The following is a 15,636-nucleotide window of genomic DNA, read 5'->3' as shown; positions in this document are numbered from 1 at the left end:
TTCTTTTTTCAATATTTCCGCATACAAATAGAGCGATTCGCCCATGTCCAACTTGCCTTGGCGCATGCATTAAATGACGCCTCATTTTTTCTGTGTAGAGCTTTTGTTGTATTTCTTATTTTGCAACAGGCTGTAATGCCAGAATGCACTAACTTGAGTTGTGCAGAATATTTCATAATCGGTTCCCATAAACTCATTCTTGACCTATTTTCGAGCCTTGGAGACTTATTAGTTGTCTTTTCTATCGCCTGATTTCCCTGGGTTTTTTGCACTCTTTGAAATTTTCACTGCCAAAACTTTAAACTATAGCGATAAGATTTAAGCAACAATGCGTCTCTTAGTACGAGTTGCTCACTCAAATCAGCTTTTCGCTATTCTTCTTTTTTTTTTTGGGGGGGGGGGGGGGGGTTGTTTTGGGACAAGTGTTTATGTTTGCTTTAGCAATCTTGAGAATGACTCTGCGGTCGAAAGGACACTGCAGCTCTGACACAAATATGTATTACAGCTTGCGAAGTTATGTTTGAGAGGTATCGCTGAATGTTTTACCAAAACTATAGATGGAAAGTATATTTCGTGAGAGGTGTCCCCTAATGTGGCATGTCCGGTGTTCTCGTTAAAGGCATGGCTGTTGTTCTCCAGGAGCGGGCCCTCGTGCAAACGGACTCCCGCTACCGTGTCCAAGCCGCTCTCCAGATGGACTGCCAGTGGACGCTGGTTCCGGAGGGCGCCGACCTTGTGGGGACCTTCGCCGCCATGATCCCGCCCGATGACGTCGCCCGTGGCAACAACAAAATCGGCGTCGACACCCGCCTCGTCACGCAAGAATATGTAAGCCTGAGAGCAGAGCCATTGGAGTTAGCGCACTCTAAAGAAAGAGTCTGTGAACTCACTTTCCTAGAGACGGCCTATCACGGCAAACTACAAAAGAATCCCGCAGAATGAAAAAACTGAGAATATCGTCACGATAAAAACTGGAATGTTTCTTGCTTATTTCATGAAATAAGTCGCTTTGAATATAGCTATTTATTTTACGAATTTGAGAGGGACTCTTCTCCAACACAAAGGACAATCCGCCAAGAAACTTTGGCAGAAAATATTCCTATCTCTGGCGACTTCCCCTGCCGTCCTCTTCGACCACGCCATCAGTGGGTGCCCCGACCACATCGAACTCGACAAGCAAGGATTCACACAAGGGTGGGCGAGCCGAACTCCTCTAGGGCCCTAAGTCTTCCCCTATTTACGAGTTAGCGGGCCAAAGACTCCACAGCCGAAGATGGTCGGACGTGTAGGTTGATCTCCAGAGGCAGGATGACGTTTACGACATGGTATCCGGGCGCTGAGTTCTCTGCAAGCCTCTGGCATCTGCTTATGTTATGTTTAGCAGCATTCTCCCTCTAGGCAACCAATCATAGAAGGTTTTCTTAGCACCAGTCAAAAGGGTCGGAGCCTAAAGCATGACAAAAACAATCGCATACACAAGTCAAAATAAATTTCGAACAACGATGACAAGAGCAGCTAAAATCAACACAAAACACATTCGAAGCCATGGTCACGAGACGAGGCACGTACAAGACAAATCAGCAAGCAAAACAAAGTACGGAAACAACAAGACAAATCAATATAGCACTAAAAACAGCCCACTCAACGCATGAAACCCTTCTCAAATTCCCTGAATCCGGCTCTTTTCTGTTACCCGCAGTCGACGACCAGAGATTGACGCAGGACGGTGCGTGAGTCAGGGTGCTGTAGACATGCAAAAGAAATGCACGTACCGTGTCACTCTACACCCCAAGTGTGAGTTTTCGTGAACCACGTCGAAGGGGAGCACTCATCCGCCTCAAGGCGGCTACTAGCGTCCGACTACTATGGGCGACCCGCGGAGGCCCCCAACCTAGGTAAAACTAAGACAACAAAGCTGCGAAGGTGTAACTTCGCGACTTTGCGATTAGATATGAAAAATATGATGTGCACGGTACAACGAGCACGTGAAACGTTATACTGGTTGTCCCTCCATTCATCGCATTTCTTTTGTATTCTCAATTTTATTAGTCGCTAGGATCTTTGTATTGTTCGTAGTATCAGACATGCACGTAACGCGTTACAAGTAGCAAGTTACTTCTACCTAGTTACTATTTTTGGTAACGAGTAACGTATTTATTTATTTTTTTTAGAGAAGGAACGAGTAACGTACGCTCAACCATCTACACGAGTAACGTATTTAGTTACTTTTGAAGCCAAGTAACGAGTAACGGTATTTCGTTACTTTTGAGGAGTAATGTATACAACAACATTTAAAAAACCTCGTTTTTATCCTAACCTGAATATGCGTCTACTGCGAGACCACTAGGAGCGCAACCCGAAATACAACTACAGTACAACAACGTATATCGCTGAACACGTGAGTCGAACAGTTCGACTGACGTGTCCAGCGATAAACGTTGCTGTATTGAACTCTACAGCTTGTCATGTCCTTCACCCAGCGAACACAATACGATTCGTTGGTTGAACTTTCTGGAGCCGAGTACGGACCAAATGTAAACCCGGAGGTTGCTAACACGGGAGGGCACACAATCCATTGTCAACTTCGAACTTTAGAAGTAAAGAGAACACAAGAAAGAGCGGGATCCCAGATGCACGAGCTCTTCCTGAAGCTCAACACTGGCGCTCCTTCGAGCGCGTCGGTCAAAGGAGTCTTTAGCGTAGCCAGAGGTGTATTTTCAAGGAAGCGGGGAAACATTACTGATGAGAACTTCAAGGGGCAGCTACTGCTTAAGCGCAACGACAACTAAAAAGAAAAAAAAAAACGAAACAAAACATTTGTGTATTTAGTCGTCAAAGTAACATGAAAAGTAACTCGTTACTTTTAAGGCAACTCATACGTTCGTCTTCAGAATCGGTAACGAGTAACATACTTAGTTACTTTTGAGCGAGTTACCAGTAACGGTATTTCGTTACTTTTTGGGGTAACTTGTACATTTCTGCGTACGATTGAATGTCATTATGTTCTGCCAAAACATGAACTCACATGTATTTTTTTATAAGTAGATGCACTTCTATTTTTTCAGAGAAGATGCCCATTGTTCGCAGAGAGAGCTTTCTTCGGATTCTTTGCCGCAGATTATGAACTGGCCCAACTTATCCCTCTGCTTTGCCCCACAGCTCGGCGTTGAAGGCCCGTGCACTCGATTATTACGTCGTTTACATTGATCGAGCTCGTGCCACAGATTGAACGCGAGTGTTGCTTCATCGTTCGGCGGGACACTTCACTAATTGAGCACGAGTCGCAATCGAACCCTGCGTCAGAAATATGTAAGTAATTTACATTGGTTAAGACCAAGCCTGAAGTGTTTTAATTTCGTGCTCAAGACAGCGGTGCATTTTGCATAGACATCCGTTGTAGCAACCGACCTTAATTAGGCTATAGTCAATGTCAGCTTACTTGAGCACAGCGCTATTCGCGACTCTGGCCGGTCGCTCGCCCTCTTGCGGACGACCGAATAACCAGACGAGTGGTAACAGCGGTGGAGGAGGTGGCTAGGGCCGTATTCCAAAATTTACTCAATCTTACTCCGAGTAAGGGTTTAACACCTTGGCTTTCCAAACCTACCCGCGTTCAGCGTTTTTCAATCTTTGTTGTCGCGTGACATGACCCGCCGGAGTAACTCAGATCCATCTGTGTAATAGTTGGAACATAGCCAGGAACTGTCGGCCTTTCTGCTGCGGTTCTAGTCGACGTGTTCGTGCATCATGCAGATTTCACGAAAAAGCGAGTGCGTTCAAAGATGATTTGTTATGGTCTACTTTGCGAAAGTGTTGCACGAAGGCACCTGTTTTCCTTGGATTTTTTTAGTAGATCGCATACGCTGTGGATTTCGGGTCCTGCGATCGCAATCACAACATCTGTTTAACTAGACAACAAGAGCCACCTCTAGTAGTGCAAAGTTCGTGCGTACGATCTATGAAAAGTCTATACTTTCCAGGAAGTATATGATAGGACCGCTCGCTCAACGGTGAAATATGTAGCGATTGACATCGGGAATGGGTTCGTATTTTATGCGCTAAAACACCGTGACAAGGAATATAACGGCTTGCTTCACGCACGTCCAGAAGACAGACAACGCGTACCTGCTGTCAGTTACTTACAAGGGCCAAGAAATAAACATTTCAAAGCGCGTTTGCGGACCGATTGAGAGGAGTGGCTAAAATGGACTGTTTTGGCAAGACGGGTCGGGACATTGCGAATAACGCGGTATACAGGTGTTGTATACTGTATATTTCAATATTTCTTTTAGAAAATAAATAAATACAACCCGTAAAGCCGCCGATGGCGCTATTACGAATTTCTTCCATAGTGTTACTACAGGCACTGTGGCACGCCTGTACGCTCCTTGCGCGCGCTGAAAATTATGGTTCAAAGGTGCAGTGCGTACTTCTGATCGCAATGCCTCACCTGCGGTTACGCTACGCTATAACTGTAATTAGGGAGTTTTCGTAGACCGCGCTGCCCCCTCCGCTAAGCGTTCCGCAACGAAGAAGTCGCGACTGCGCCTGCGCGCCGATAGCCTTGACTGTGGAGTTTCCGCTATCGCAGCGGGTTGCGGAGGGCCTTGCGGGACGGCGAAAACGATCTACGAAAACTCCCTATTAATAACCATGGCGCAGGCTGATCACGTGTTGCAAAGCACTAAAACCGCGACGGTATGTAGCGAGCTGTGAACCTCTGACAGAGGGACATCAATACTATGAACGCTGCTCTACAAAAAGATGTCACCCTGCGTGGCTCACGTTTAAGAGCACTGGCGACGAGGCACAGTGAAAACAACATTATATTTTCATTACCCACAAAACATATTTTGACACATACAATGGCGTGACCGGTGCCCAAAACGCGCTGGCCATCCAGAAAGCTTCACAAACAATGTAATGTTTCCGCAAATAAAAAAAAACAAAAAAAAACACGCTTGTTTTGTTTACGCACTTAAACATCTCCGTCATCTGTGGTACGCTCCTGCCCTAACCATTCCCCATTTGTAACCAAATAACTTGATTTAAGCTGACGGACCAGCGTCAGCGAGCAGGCGAATGGAAAATCTATCCCCGTCTCTTCCGCCATTTTATAACTACCGCCCGCGATTTATAGAGAGTTGGAGTTGCGACAAACCTATCTAAACAACAGTTAAAGCGAGTTTTTTTTTTTTTTTTTATTACACAAGATTTGGAAATTAAAATAAAATATCCCTCCACGCTCTCGTGAAAACAACTGCGATGACGTCAATACCAGCACGTCTACTCGATCCGGCAGCGAGCGAGGAGCACTCTGAAAATAAGGGGAGCGAAAAATAATTCTGATGTAGACTGTCAAATACTGGCAGTAATAATATATCACCTCGCCCTTACAAAACAATTTCAGACAGTCTGTATAAATCCTATCCACATTTTTGCGACCCTTTCACCTCCCTATCCTGTCACGTCGTATAGACAATCTTCAATATATATCATATAGGCTTCCTTTCAACAGTAAAGATGATAGAAATGCAATTTAATTTTACCTTCACGTCTCAATAGATGTTCTGTCTACATATTTCTATAAAATTCGTATAGACTAAATTTGATAAAATAATACATGGCGGTAGAGCATTCAACACTACTGAATTACTAGTGTTATGAGTTCTCCGTGGCGTGTGCACTTCTGACAACATTGCTTGCAACCATCGAGGGCTGCTCACTCCTGCTCGAAGCTGTTTTTAAACGTTATATTTGAGAATCCCGTGTTGGCGAGTATGTCTTTTGTCGAGAACTAAAAACAGCAAAGTCGAGATGAGCCTATTGCCGGAGTGAGTCGATCAATGATTCAACGATTCGAAATCGATGCATGAACATGTTTCAACTTTCAGTAACAGAAACTGAAGGTTTCTTTCCAGCTACATTATGCACTAATTTTAAAATTAGAAGAATCTAGTCGCGTTGTGACGGCCAACATAAGTCCTCGGCTCTCTGGTATCACGCAGGGGATCGCGGTTCAGGGAATCCGATAGAACTACCTTTTCTACTATTTCCAGCCACACACGGTGGCGGAAATGAGACTTCAACTAAGTGTTGTAGATGATCAAATCGAGTCAGTGTCACCACTTCAAAATATCAATATTAACATAGATTCGGTTGCAATAAGTTACAAGCTCAAACAGCAATTATCACGAAAAAACGTGCAGGCACCTTGTGAGCCTACCTTATGTTCATCGACGGTAGAGCGTTCGGTGCGCGCCCCATTCACAAACTGTTCCGATCACAGTCGAGAGGATGCCGTTGGGGAAAAGTATTTTCGGTTTACGGACGCAACCCACTGCCGCCGGAGATCGGGGTCATGTGGAAAATGATGGAGGTTAAAGACATTGCAGTCGTACTCGTCTTGCCGGATTCCATACAAGCAAGCTACATAGCTCCTCGGACAGTATTCGAAGCTTTCTGTCGTTATTCGTGCACCCTATGACCGAGCAATGGTGTCCCGATGGCCGGGGAACTGTCACCATCGAAGCCCGTGGCTCTAATTAAGTTTGGGAGTTTAAAACAGAGAAGAAAGCGCGAACAAGGTTCGGGCAATGCACACACCCAACTCCGGCGAAGCCTCTCATCTGGGTCTTTCACTCTTTCTACCGCTCTTGCAAGGAGGAAAGCGCCGGTGGCCTTTTCCCCTTTCCTTTCTTGCCCTTGCTCAGTCATATCAGTAGTTGCCTGACCAGCGGATAGAGGGCGCTGGCCTACTCGCTACCACTATGTTGGTTCAATTCGGTTGGTTTCCGTTTCAAGGAGCACAGCGGTTGTGTTGCTCTTTTATGTCGTTTTCGAATAATTTTATAATATAAATGCCCCTCTTTTACCACTCAACAAAGAAAAAAGTAGTATGTTGCCATTTAAAAAAAAAACAAAAAAAAAACGAAGTAACATAAAACTTAAATTGCGAGCGTTAAAAATATTCATGTAAAGTGGCTCAATTTTCTAATAATATCAAGCGAGCGTCGTGTGTATGAAGGCACTCTAGACCGACGGGACAGTCAGTGCCGTCCCGTGGAGGTGTGCGGAAATATGGTTAAGCGCGTGCGCACAAAGCCCTTCCTGGAGGGAGCGTCGTCTGCTAGGCTATTCCGTTGATCGCACACAGCCCCTGCTCCGTAGCGAAGGAGGGCACGCGCTTGCAATGTCTTTGTGTTGATATAAGGTAAAAAGGCCACACATTATGATAGAACATTCAAGATTGACGCTGTGAAACCTCAGCCTGAAGTCATCAGTTAAACAATTTTTCAGGTCTCGTCACAATCCATTTTATTCGCTCTTTCTCGCGTGCGTTCAAACGTGGGGGCGCCAGTGCGCAAATAGCCCTCAAACCCTTCCCCTTCCCAACTAGACGGCGGGGTTTACAGTGTTTGCGAGATTAAATGTACGCGCTGTTATCAGAGAATGGTTTATTATGCCACTCTAACCCATAATTCAACCTTATGGCGAAATAATGACAGGTAAAAATTTAGAAAATATACCCGGACCGGAGGTGTGCCAGGACTACCGAGTAGAACGTGCCACTGAGTTTGTTGCCAAACAAAAAAGGATGAATAAAGCTAGATTAAAACGCCCTGGGATTTTGGGTAGCCGTGCAACGAAAATGCCCGGCAAAACAGACAGTAATGGTTCACACGTTGTAGCTACAGCCTGAGAGTGGACCATACTTCATTTCACACTAAGGTCGGGCGTTGCCGTTAATAGGGAGTTGTAGTAGAGCGTTTTTCTCCTCCGCTACGGTAACCCTGAAGAAAACGCCGCAGCTGCGCATGCGCGCCGTCAGCCTTATCTGCATAGTTCAAGGTCTTGTGGCGGATTACGGAGCGCTATCCGGGTGCTTAGCGGGCTGCGGAAACGGTCTACTGCAGTTCCCCAATCAGACAGTGCGAAAAGTGATCATCATAGCGCTCGTCGTCTTTGTGCGTTAATCTATCAACGGCTAAACCAATCACCCCAGCAGAAAAAAAAACAAAAAAAACTGCAGGATTACGGCGCATTTACAGTGCTTGATTGGCTTAGCCATTGATGTAGACCTTTGCAAAAATCTCCGTCTGCGCGCGGCCATCTTTGTCTGCTGGGCCGTGGACCCCCTCCTGGGCATGCACTTTGCTCTGCTGTGCGATATATCCGATGCTGCGCATGCGTCCACAGCTCACTGACTCGGCATTTTTCGCCCGGGTGATAAGCGATGCAAAGATCTATATAGGCTAACGCACAACGACGACGAGCACCGTGACGATGTACTTTTGGCGTTGAATTTATAGACTCATTTGGGTCACTTAGCGCCGGCTGCACTCTGATCATATAGACTTTCCCAGTGCTTATCACCCAGGAAAAACAATTCTGAGTCACTGGGCTGTGCACCTATGCGCGGCGTCTCATATTTCGTGGAAGAGAGCTACTGCGCGAGCTCAAAAGGCTTTTCAGAACCCAGTAGGCAAAGATGGCAATTATTGGAAAGTCTATAGTGTGAAAACTGCTTCTTAGTCGGCACAACCCGTCTCTTCTCTGCTTCAGTATGCGACGCTCAAGAGTCAGCTGGAAAGGCACAAGCTGGTTTTGGTCGGCAAGGGCAGCAACTTGGTCGACGTCATCTGGACCTCGGGGACCGGAAGGCCGCACGAGCCGTTGTCGCCAATCACGGTTCACGAGCTTCAGTACGCCGGTGCGTCCCCAAACTCGTCGCTTGGGCACCTTAATTGGAATAAGAGTCATCCATCAATGATAACAAAAGACGGGTGCGACTGAAGAGAACAGGTTTGGAATTGCAGGGGGGATCGGTGGCCGAGTGGTCTAGCGCACACCAGCTCGGAGCACGTGGAGCGAAAGCTCGCGCTGCAGAACCCAGGGATCCTGGGTTCGAGCCCCACCCCTGCCCGTTTCGATCTGGATGAGCATCGTACCGGCGTGCGGTCGTGTATCACTACTGCGTGGTGCACGTTAAAGACCCCAGGCTAGCGGCTGTACCGCACTGGCTAAATTGCTCATCTACAGCTGGGAGACTCGTCGCCCCTGTGAGGCAGACCAAGTTCTAGGCTGTATAAACACACACACAACCCAATTTTTGGAATTGCACACAATCGAATAACAGAGACAACAGTCTTGAGACACTGACAGATTTAGAAAGGAAGGGCGTGGTGAGTACAGGTACATGACGAACACCATGTTGGTGGGATTTTGACGGTCTCTGATTGGTTCCAGGAGCTCGTAGCGTCGGCTGCGTTGGGACTTTTAAGGTGAAACGAAGTAAAGCAGGATGGGAACGGCAGGAAGGTCTCTCTGTTTTTTCCGCCTCCAAAGCGCGATTCCTTCCTTCCTTCGCTAGTAGTTCGGTGTCCAGTGATCTTGGAGCTTGTAAGTGCAGCCAATGTGCGGCTGAAGTACCGAGCACGTGCTGGAGGCCGGACACTGGAAGGAGATGTGACTATTGAGCGTTTCTTCGTGGCGGTCTCCACGTTGAATTCTGACGTTGCGGAGTTGGGGCAAAATAGCAAATCGCTTGCTTTGCCGACTGGAAGGCGCTAGAATTGGAGGGGTTCGTGCCATTAATTCTACTTTTTTCGTGGCTATATTTTTTTTTAAATTTTAGTTATGCTTAAACTGTTTACTTAGTTTTTTTTTTTTTTTTTGTTTTGTCACCTATCCCAGCTACTTTATATTTCACCATGGCGACCGTCACACGAAAACGGTATTTAGAGAGACATTTACTTATTTTCACCCGAACATTACAAAGGCTCTCTTTTTACCTAGTTGAGTGATCCGTTCGAAGAGCGCTTTGGCAGCCTAGACAGAAGGCAGCTCTCATAACTGCAAGTATTTTCCAGAAAAGGTCGGGGGCTTCTTATATTGCCAGAAAGACAATTGGAATGTTTCTCCGTCGATGACAATTTTGATATTAACAAACAACTGTTTATTTAATGAACATAGAGACATTACTCTTGTAGATCAGATTGCACATAATATAATTTTAGACAAAACTTTAGGGGTTTAGGGGTACAGCTCCTAACCTCCGGTGACTTACCCTGCCGTCCTCCTCGACCACACCTTCAGCGGGTGCCCCGACCACAGCCAAACTCAACAAACAAGGATCCACACAAAGGCGGGCGAGCCGAACTCCTCCACAGCCTTAAGGGGTCTCAAGTTTGCAAGTTAGCGAGCGGACTACTTCACAGCCGAAGGGGTCGGACGTGCAGGTTGGCCTTAAGAGGCAGGGTGATGTTCAGACTTGGTATCCAGGAGCCAAGTCCTCTGCGGGATGGATGGATGGATAATGCGTTTATTGGATATCTGCCTTCTGGGAGGCCTCAAGGTAGGCAGGGAACCTTTGGCGGCTGCATATATTGAGTTAAGCAGCACTCTGGAGCACCTTTGGCAACCAATCACAGAAGGTTTTTTTAGAGCCAATTAAAAGGCTAGGAGCCCAAAGCAAATATGAACATTCCAAACACAAGGGCATACACAAAAAAGAACACAATCTGGACGAAGCTCACAAGAGCAGTCATAAACAATAAAAAACACATTTGTAGAGATAGAAGTTACACAGAAAGAAAAACCACCTCCGAAGGGGAGATTCCAAAAGCAGACATGCACACGACAAAACATCTTCGATGCGGCTGCTCTATAAACTAAGTGTACTGTTACAGCTTTCACGTTCGCCCCCATTTGGGGCCCCCCGACTCCGGTAGAAGCCATGAGCCGTGCCGTGGAGACGAACGAACCTTCGGAGAAGGTATAAACGCAAAGTAAAGCTAGACTAAACACCCGCGCAAGCACAACTTCGCGCCAATACCTTCATCTTCAGGTTTGAAATGTGTCGCTATGGCGTTTTATATGTGCTTGACATTTTTAGTTCTTGACGTTACTTGCAATACATCAAGGATGTAATTTGTTAGTTTCCACAGCTTTGACGTACCGGTCGAGCATATAATTTCGCCAGCACCTTCTTAAAGAGGTTATCTAGTCTTTATAGTCAAGTGAGAGCTACAATTTGCTTTAAAATTATTTGTGAAATATTTTTATTAGTTAAGCTCTAAAGCAGATTTAGAAATGCTCTATTTGGTTTATATAACACGATTTCTTGATTCGATTTTGAGTCACCCAACTCTCTGCCCGTCCTCTAGGGGAGACCTGGCAAAGCAAGGTTGGACGACTCCGTGAAAAGCTGTCCGCTCAACATATTGACGGCATCGTAATATCAGCACTGGATGAAATCGCCTGTAAGTACATACTTGGACGGGTTGTCGAGACATGCCCGAACCGAAAACCGGATCGAAACCGACATTTTTAGCCCAACCGCATCAAAACCGAAACAGAACATTTATTATCCAACCCGATCCGGAACCAAACCGCAATCTCGTGGGACGCGTGGCGTGCCGCTACCCGGAGAAAAAAAAAAAAAACAGTTCGGCCTAATGAAATCCGAGCCGCGTTCGCATTTCGTTACGCCACCAGATGATGAACTCGTTCGAAAGCAGACGACGCCTTCATCTGCTCGATGCGTCGGTATCCACCGTTGACCCTAGCAAGTACGTTGGTGTCATTTTTGTATTTCACGGGAAGGGGGCCTTGGAATTTCGCGAGAAAATGCGAACCCCTAAAGTGTGCCTTCGATGAAAATTTTAGATTACTACATGCAAGCGGCGATCTTTCTCATCGATTTTAAAAGCGAGCTTTCTACCATTAAAGACACCATATATGTCAGTGGTCTCAAACTCATATGAGTGTGGGGGCCGATAGCCCACGCCGGAAGGGCCGAGGGCCATTGTAAGATGGGAGGGGGGGGGGGGGGGGGGGGCGGCGTTCAAAAGTTTTGAAAGAGAAGAGACCTCGCGCTTTATGTTTTGGAAACGCAAAGTTGTTTGCCAGTGACGTCTTTAGGTTTCATTTGTTTATATAACTACTTTGGGAACCGACCAGATGCAAACACATGAAATGAGATGACACCGCACCGTCAACGTGCTGGCATTCTTAATAGAACAAGAGAGCAAGTACGTTCTCGTTCTCGTTGCTCAATTCACTCAGGAATTGACCAAGCTCAACATGTTTCTAAAGAAACAATTCGATAATTTCACAGTTCTTGCTTTCCTGACGATTTGTATTACAACACCATGAACAAATAATTATTTTTTACTGAGAATATTTTTTGTAGGCGATAATCCCGAGATCGAAGCTCTAGCTTTAGCAGTTTCTCCTGCTGATTGAGAGTTCGCGAAGCCGAAATGCATCCTTCAACGAACAGCTCGCACTTGCATCATAGTAGCGGAAAATGTGCATTACAAAAAGCTGGGAAGCAAAATATAAAGCGAAACAAAGGGCAATTTATCACAGATAAGTGTAAACTATGTGAATAGGTTAAAAAGCAGAGTTGTTTTTGGAGCGAAAATAAATCGACGAGATGAGAACACTATGGCGCATGCCATTTCCAGCGCTCGAGACATGGGAACCGGGACTCGTAGGTGATTGCCTGTGGGCCGCGTGTTTGAGACCTCTGGTATATATAGTATCAATGCGTGGTAGAAAACTTTGGTGTGAGCAGAGCCGGTGCCAACTTTGAAATGATGATCAATTCTGGGCGAAAGAGGACGAGGATGTGTGACCTCTGCCCATCTCTTTCCACTTGAGCCGAGCAAATGCTGGAGAGGAGGCGACCTCCCCCCAGCGCTCGCTCTGCTAAAGTGGAAAGAGGAGTTCACTTCACTCTTAACCTGTCACCATGGAGGAAGGAAGTTTCTGGAGGCGACATGACGCCACCAGACTTTAAAGCGCGAAGCACATGCACGACGAAACCCGTCCGATCCGACGTCCGACCAGGCAATACGACCGGTGGGAGGCGAGGGTTTTCAACGCTCTCCAAGAGACGGTCTTGGACGAAAATGACCTCTAGATCGTTTTGCAGGCTGCATCTTACAACAGGCGTGACGCTAGCACGCGGCATCGCCAAGACGGATGCATCTGCCGTCCTGTTGGGGCTCCTGTCGAGCTACTGAGGTCGGCGATCCACACTGACGATTGCGTCATGCGCAGCCCTCGTCTTCTATGTGGCACTCGATAAGCTCGCCTCGAAGCGTCGTGGGTGTAATCAAGTTTATTAAGCAAACTTGGAAGTAATATTTAGTATCAAACAGGTAATTCGAGGAGAATGATATTAAGGTTCACGGGGGTAACACTGTCTGTCTGTCTGTTGCATGGCAATCATGAATAAAAATAAAGACATGATTGTTTAAAAAAAATGAAGTAAATCTGGTCTACTTGATGGAAATTACGCGTATCTGATTTAAATCAAATTAATTTGACTTAAATTACGTAGCTCGATAATACTGATACTTCGTCGCAAGAGTATTTTTAAACATGGCTGATTAACTAACCAATATACGTCCGATCACTGATAATATTGCGAAAAAATTACTGTATGTTTAAAGTAGTTTAATTAACGACGTTTCATTGTGTAAACCTGCTAAATTCGAACAAAAGCAGCTAGATTTTTTTTTAGTTAGCTAAAAGTCGCTATTTGCTTTCCCTTTCCTGTTGTAATTTGATTGCAATAGGACATTAGTCTTCTCAATTTTGTTCCTTTCTTTCACGTTCGGATTGGCTTTACGTAACTGACGACTGAAGTGGAAGGTAGAAAGAGAGCTCAAAACTCAGATTGCTCATAAGAACATCCCGACGGTGGTTTTAAAAGCGCAAAGGACTAAGAAAAGAAGGAGGGGACAGGACAGAGCAACCAACTAGCCCTTCAATTAATTCTGATGCTCATAAGAACACTGCTGTCTGCTCGTGTTCATTTTTATATTAATATTTCTTCTTCTATGATTATTTGATTTAAATTTAAACAGATACGCATAGCAAAAAAAAGAAACACACTAAATGATAGATAGGCCGTAAATGTAAAGATATTTTCGGGATTATTCTTGCGGGAATGGCTTAATTTAAGTTATCACGGCAAAGCTTGTCCGATTAAAATTACGATTCAAATCATTGTTGATTTTTACTCTCCCCCTGGTGGCAATGATAAAATATTCATTTTACACGTAGGTTTTGTATAGCTTCAGTTGGTTAGCTTAAAAAAAAGCTTCGCTCAAATATGACTAAGACGGCACTTTCAGTTCTTGCGTAATTTTTAAGTCTAGCGGTGTTGTAGTGTCTCGAAAACATGCAAAACTCCAGTATTGCCCACCGATTTACGTAGAAATTGCATACGGGTTGTTTAAGGTAGTTAAATATTTGCGTTGATTTCTATTTGTAGGGCTGTTCAACCTTCGAGGGAGCGACGTCCCATACACGCCTGTTTTTGAATCCTTCGCCCTCATCACCCAAACGGAGGCGAAGTAGGTATAAAAAAAAGTGAAAGCCGTTAACAACTCCTTGTAGCGCCGAATCAGAGCGCAGCTCTTGAGGAGGAGGAGGGAAGGGTACTGAGGGGGGGGGGGGGGGCGGATCATGTGAACTCGGGCGGGGGGGGGGGGGGGGGGGGTTACGTGACCTTGGGGAGGGGGGGTCACGTGACCCCTCCCCCCTCCCCGAGGTCGCCGAAGGTACCCGAGGTCCTCCCAAGGGAACCCGAGGTCCAGCCGAAAGAACCCGCGGTCGTCCCGAGGTCCTCCCGAGGTCCTCCCGAGGTCTTACCGAAAGAACCCGAGGTCCTTCCGAGGTCCTGCCGAAAGAACCCAAGGTCCTCCCGAGATCCTCGGGGGGGGGGGGGTCTCGCGGTTACGCCGACGCTGACGCCGCTCAAGCCAGAAACGGGCGCCTAAGAGCTGCGCTCTAAAACATTTTACTGACTACCGCATATTATAATGTCGATGTAGTTTGCGGTTCTCAGAATCAATTTATGAAGTGAAACAATAGAACATCATATCCTACCTTTCATGAACGATATCCTACATAGGGTCCGACAATTAGAAATTGAAAAACGTGAGCGATTTTCAATGACAAAGACTGTAAACATATATTTGCGTGGTCTGTTATATAGCGCACCTGGGGCTTGATAAAGTGTATCATCGCACGTTTGTTGCTATGGGACGTTGGACAATGACAACTAGATTAGTCCCATGAAATTTTGAGAGGGGACTTGGAGGGCGAGAGTAGCTAGAGCTATTAAAGATTTTTTTTCTCAGATCGTGATAATTGTGTAATTTGGGTCGGAACCGCTTCTTTTTGCTCTAGTGCGTTTGGTCGGTGCCAAAGGGGATAATATAATTTAGATGCGAAATGACAATGATGGCCTAATGGCAACTGTCTCCGCGATGTCATTCCATTCAGTTATTGTTCGGCAGAAAATAAATGATTGAAGCAATTATTACGCGACTGAAGAGGAGCTATTGTTAGAGCATGCATTTGTCGTGTATCCTATCATGTTGAGAAAGTGATTAATTCAGACAGGTGTATATTATAGTGTCCATTAATTAACTGGTAGAAAGGTTTTATTCGAGAATGCCGATTTTTTTTTTTTTTTTCATACAAGGACAGCTCTGGTTAAAAGTTCGGTAATTGAAGTCCGCCCAAAGTTATTATAAACAAAGCGAGCGGCCTTTTTTTTTTACTCGATCAAGTTTACTGATGTTAATCTCAGTGAGAGAATACCAAATG

At 45.7% G+C, this 15,636-nt stretch overlaps 1 protein-coding gene across 2 annotated transcripts in view; it reads left to right on the top strand.

Moving 5' to 3' along the window:
- Positions 1-15,636, top strand: part of LOC8024148 (probable Xaa-Pro aminopeptidase P) — a 111,964-nt gene that overhangs the window by 52,364 nt on the left and 43,964 nt on the right. The window contains exons 5-8 of one of the 2 annotated variants that reach the window (XM_042291903.1): positions 620-828; positions 8,566-8,713; positions 11,169-11,264; positions 14,294-14,375. In XM_042291903.1, the coding sequence (XP_042147837.1) occupies positions 620-828; positions 8,566-8,713; positions 11,169-11,264; positions 14,294-14,375 (535 nt within the window). The remainder of the gene's footprint in view (positions 1-619; positions 829-8,565; positions 8,714-11,168; positions 11,265-14,293; positions 14,376-15,636) is intronic. The other variant, XM_042291904.1, reaches the window with a different exon arrangement.

The sequence above is a fragment of the Ixodes scapularis genome, unplaced genomic scaffold (genome assembly GCF_016920785.2).
Source record: "Ixodes scapularis isolate PalLabHiFi unplaced genomic scaffold, ASM1692078v2 PGA_scaffold2__306_contigs__length_199485367, whole genome shotgun sequence".
NCBI lineage: Eukaryota > Metazoa > Arthropoda > Arachnida > Ixodida > Ixodidae > Ixodes > Ixodes scapularis.
This window is presented reverse-complemented; position numbering and strand designations above follow the sequence as displayed.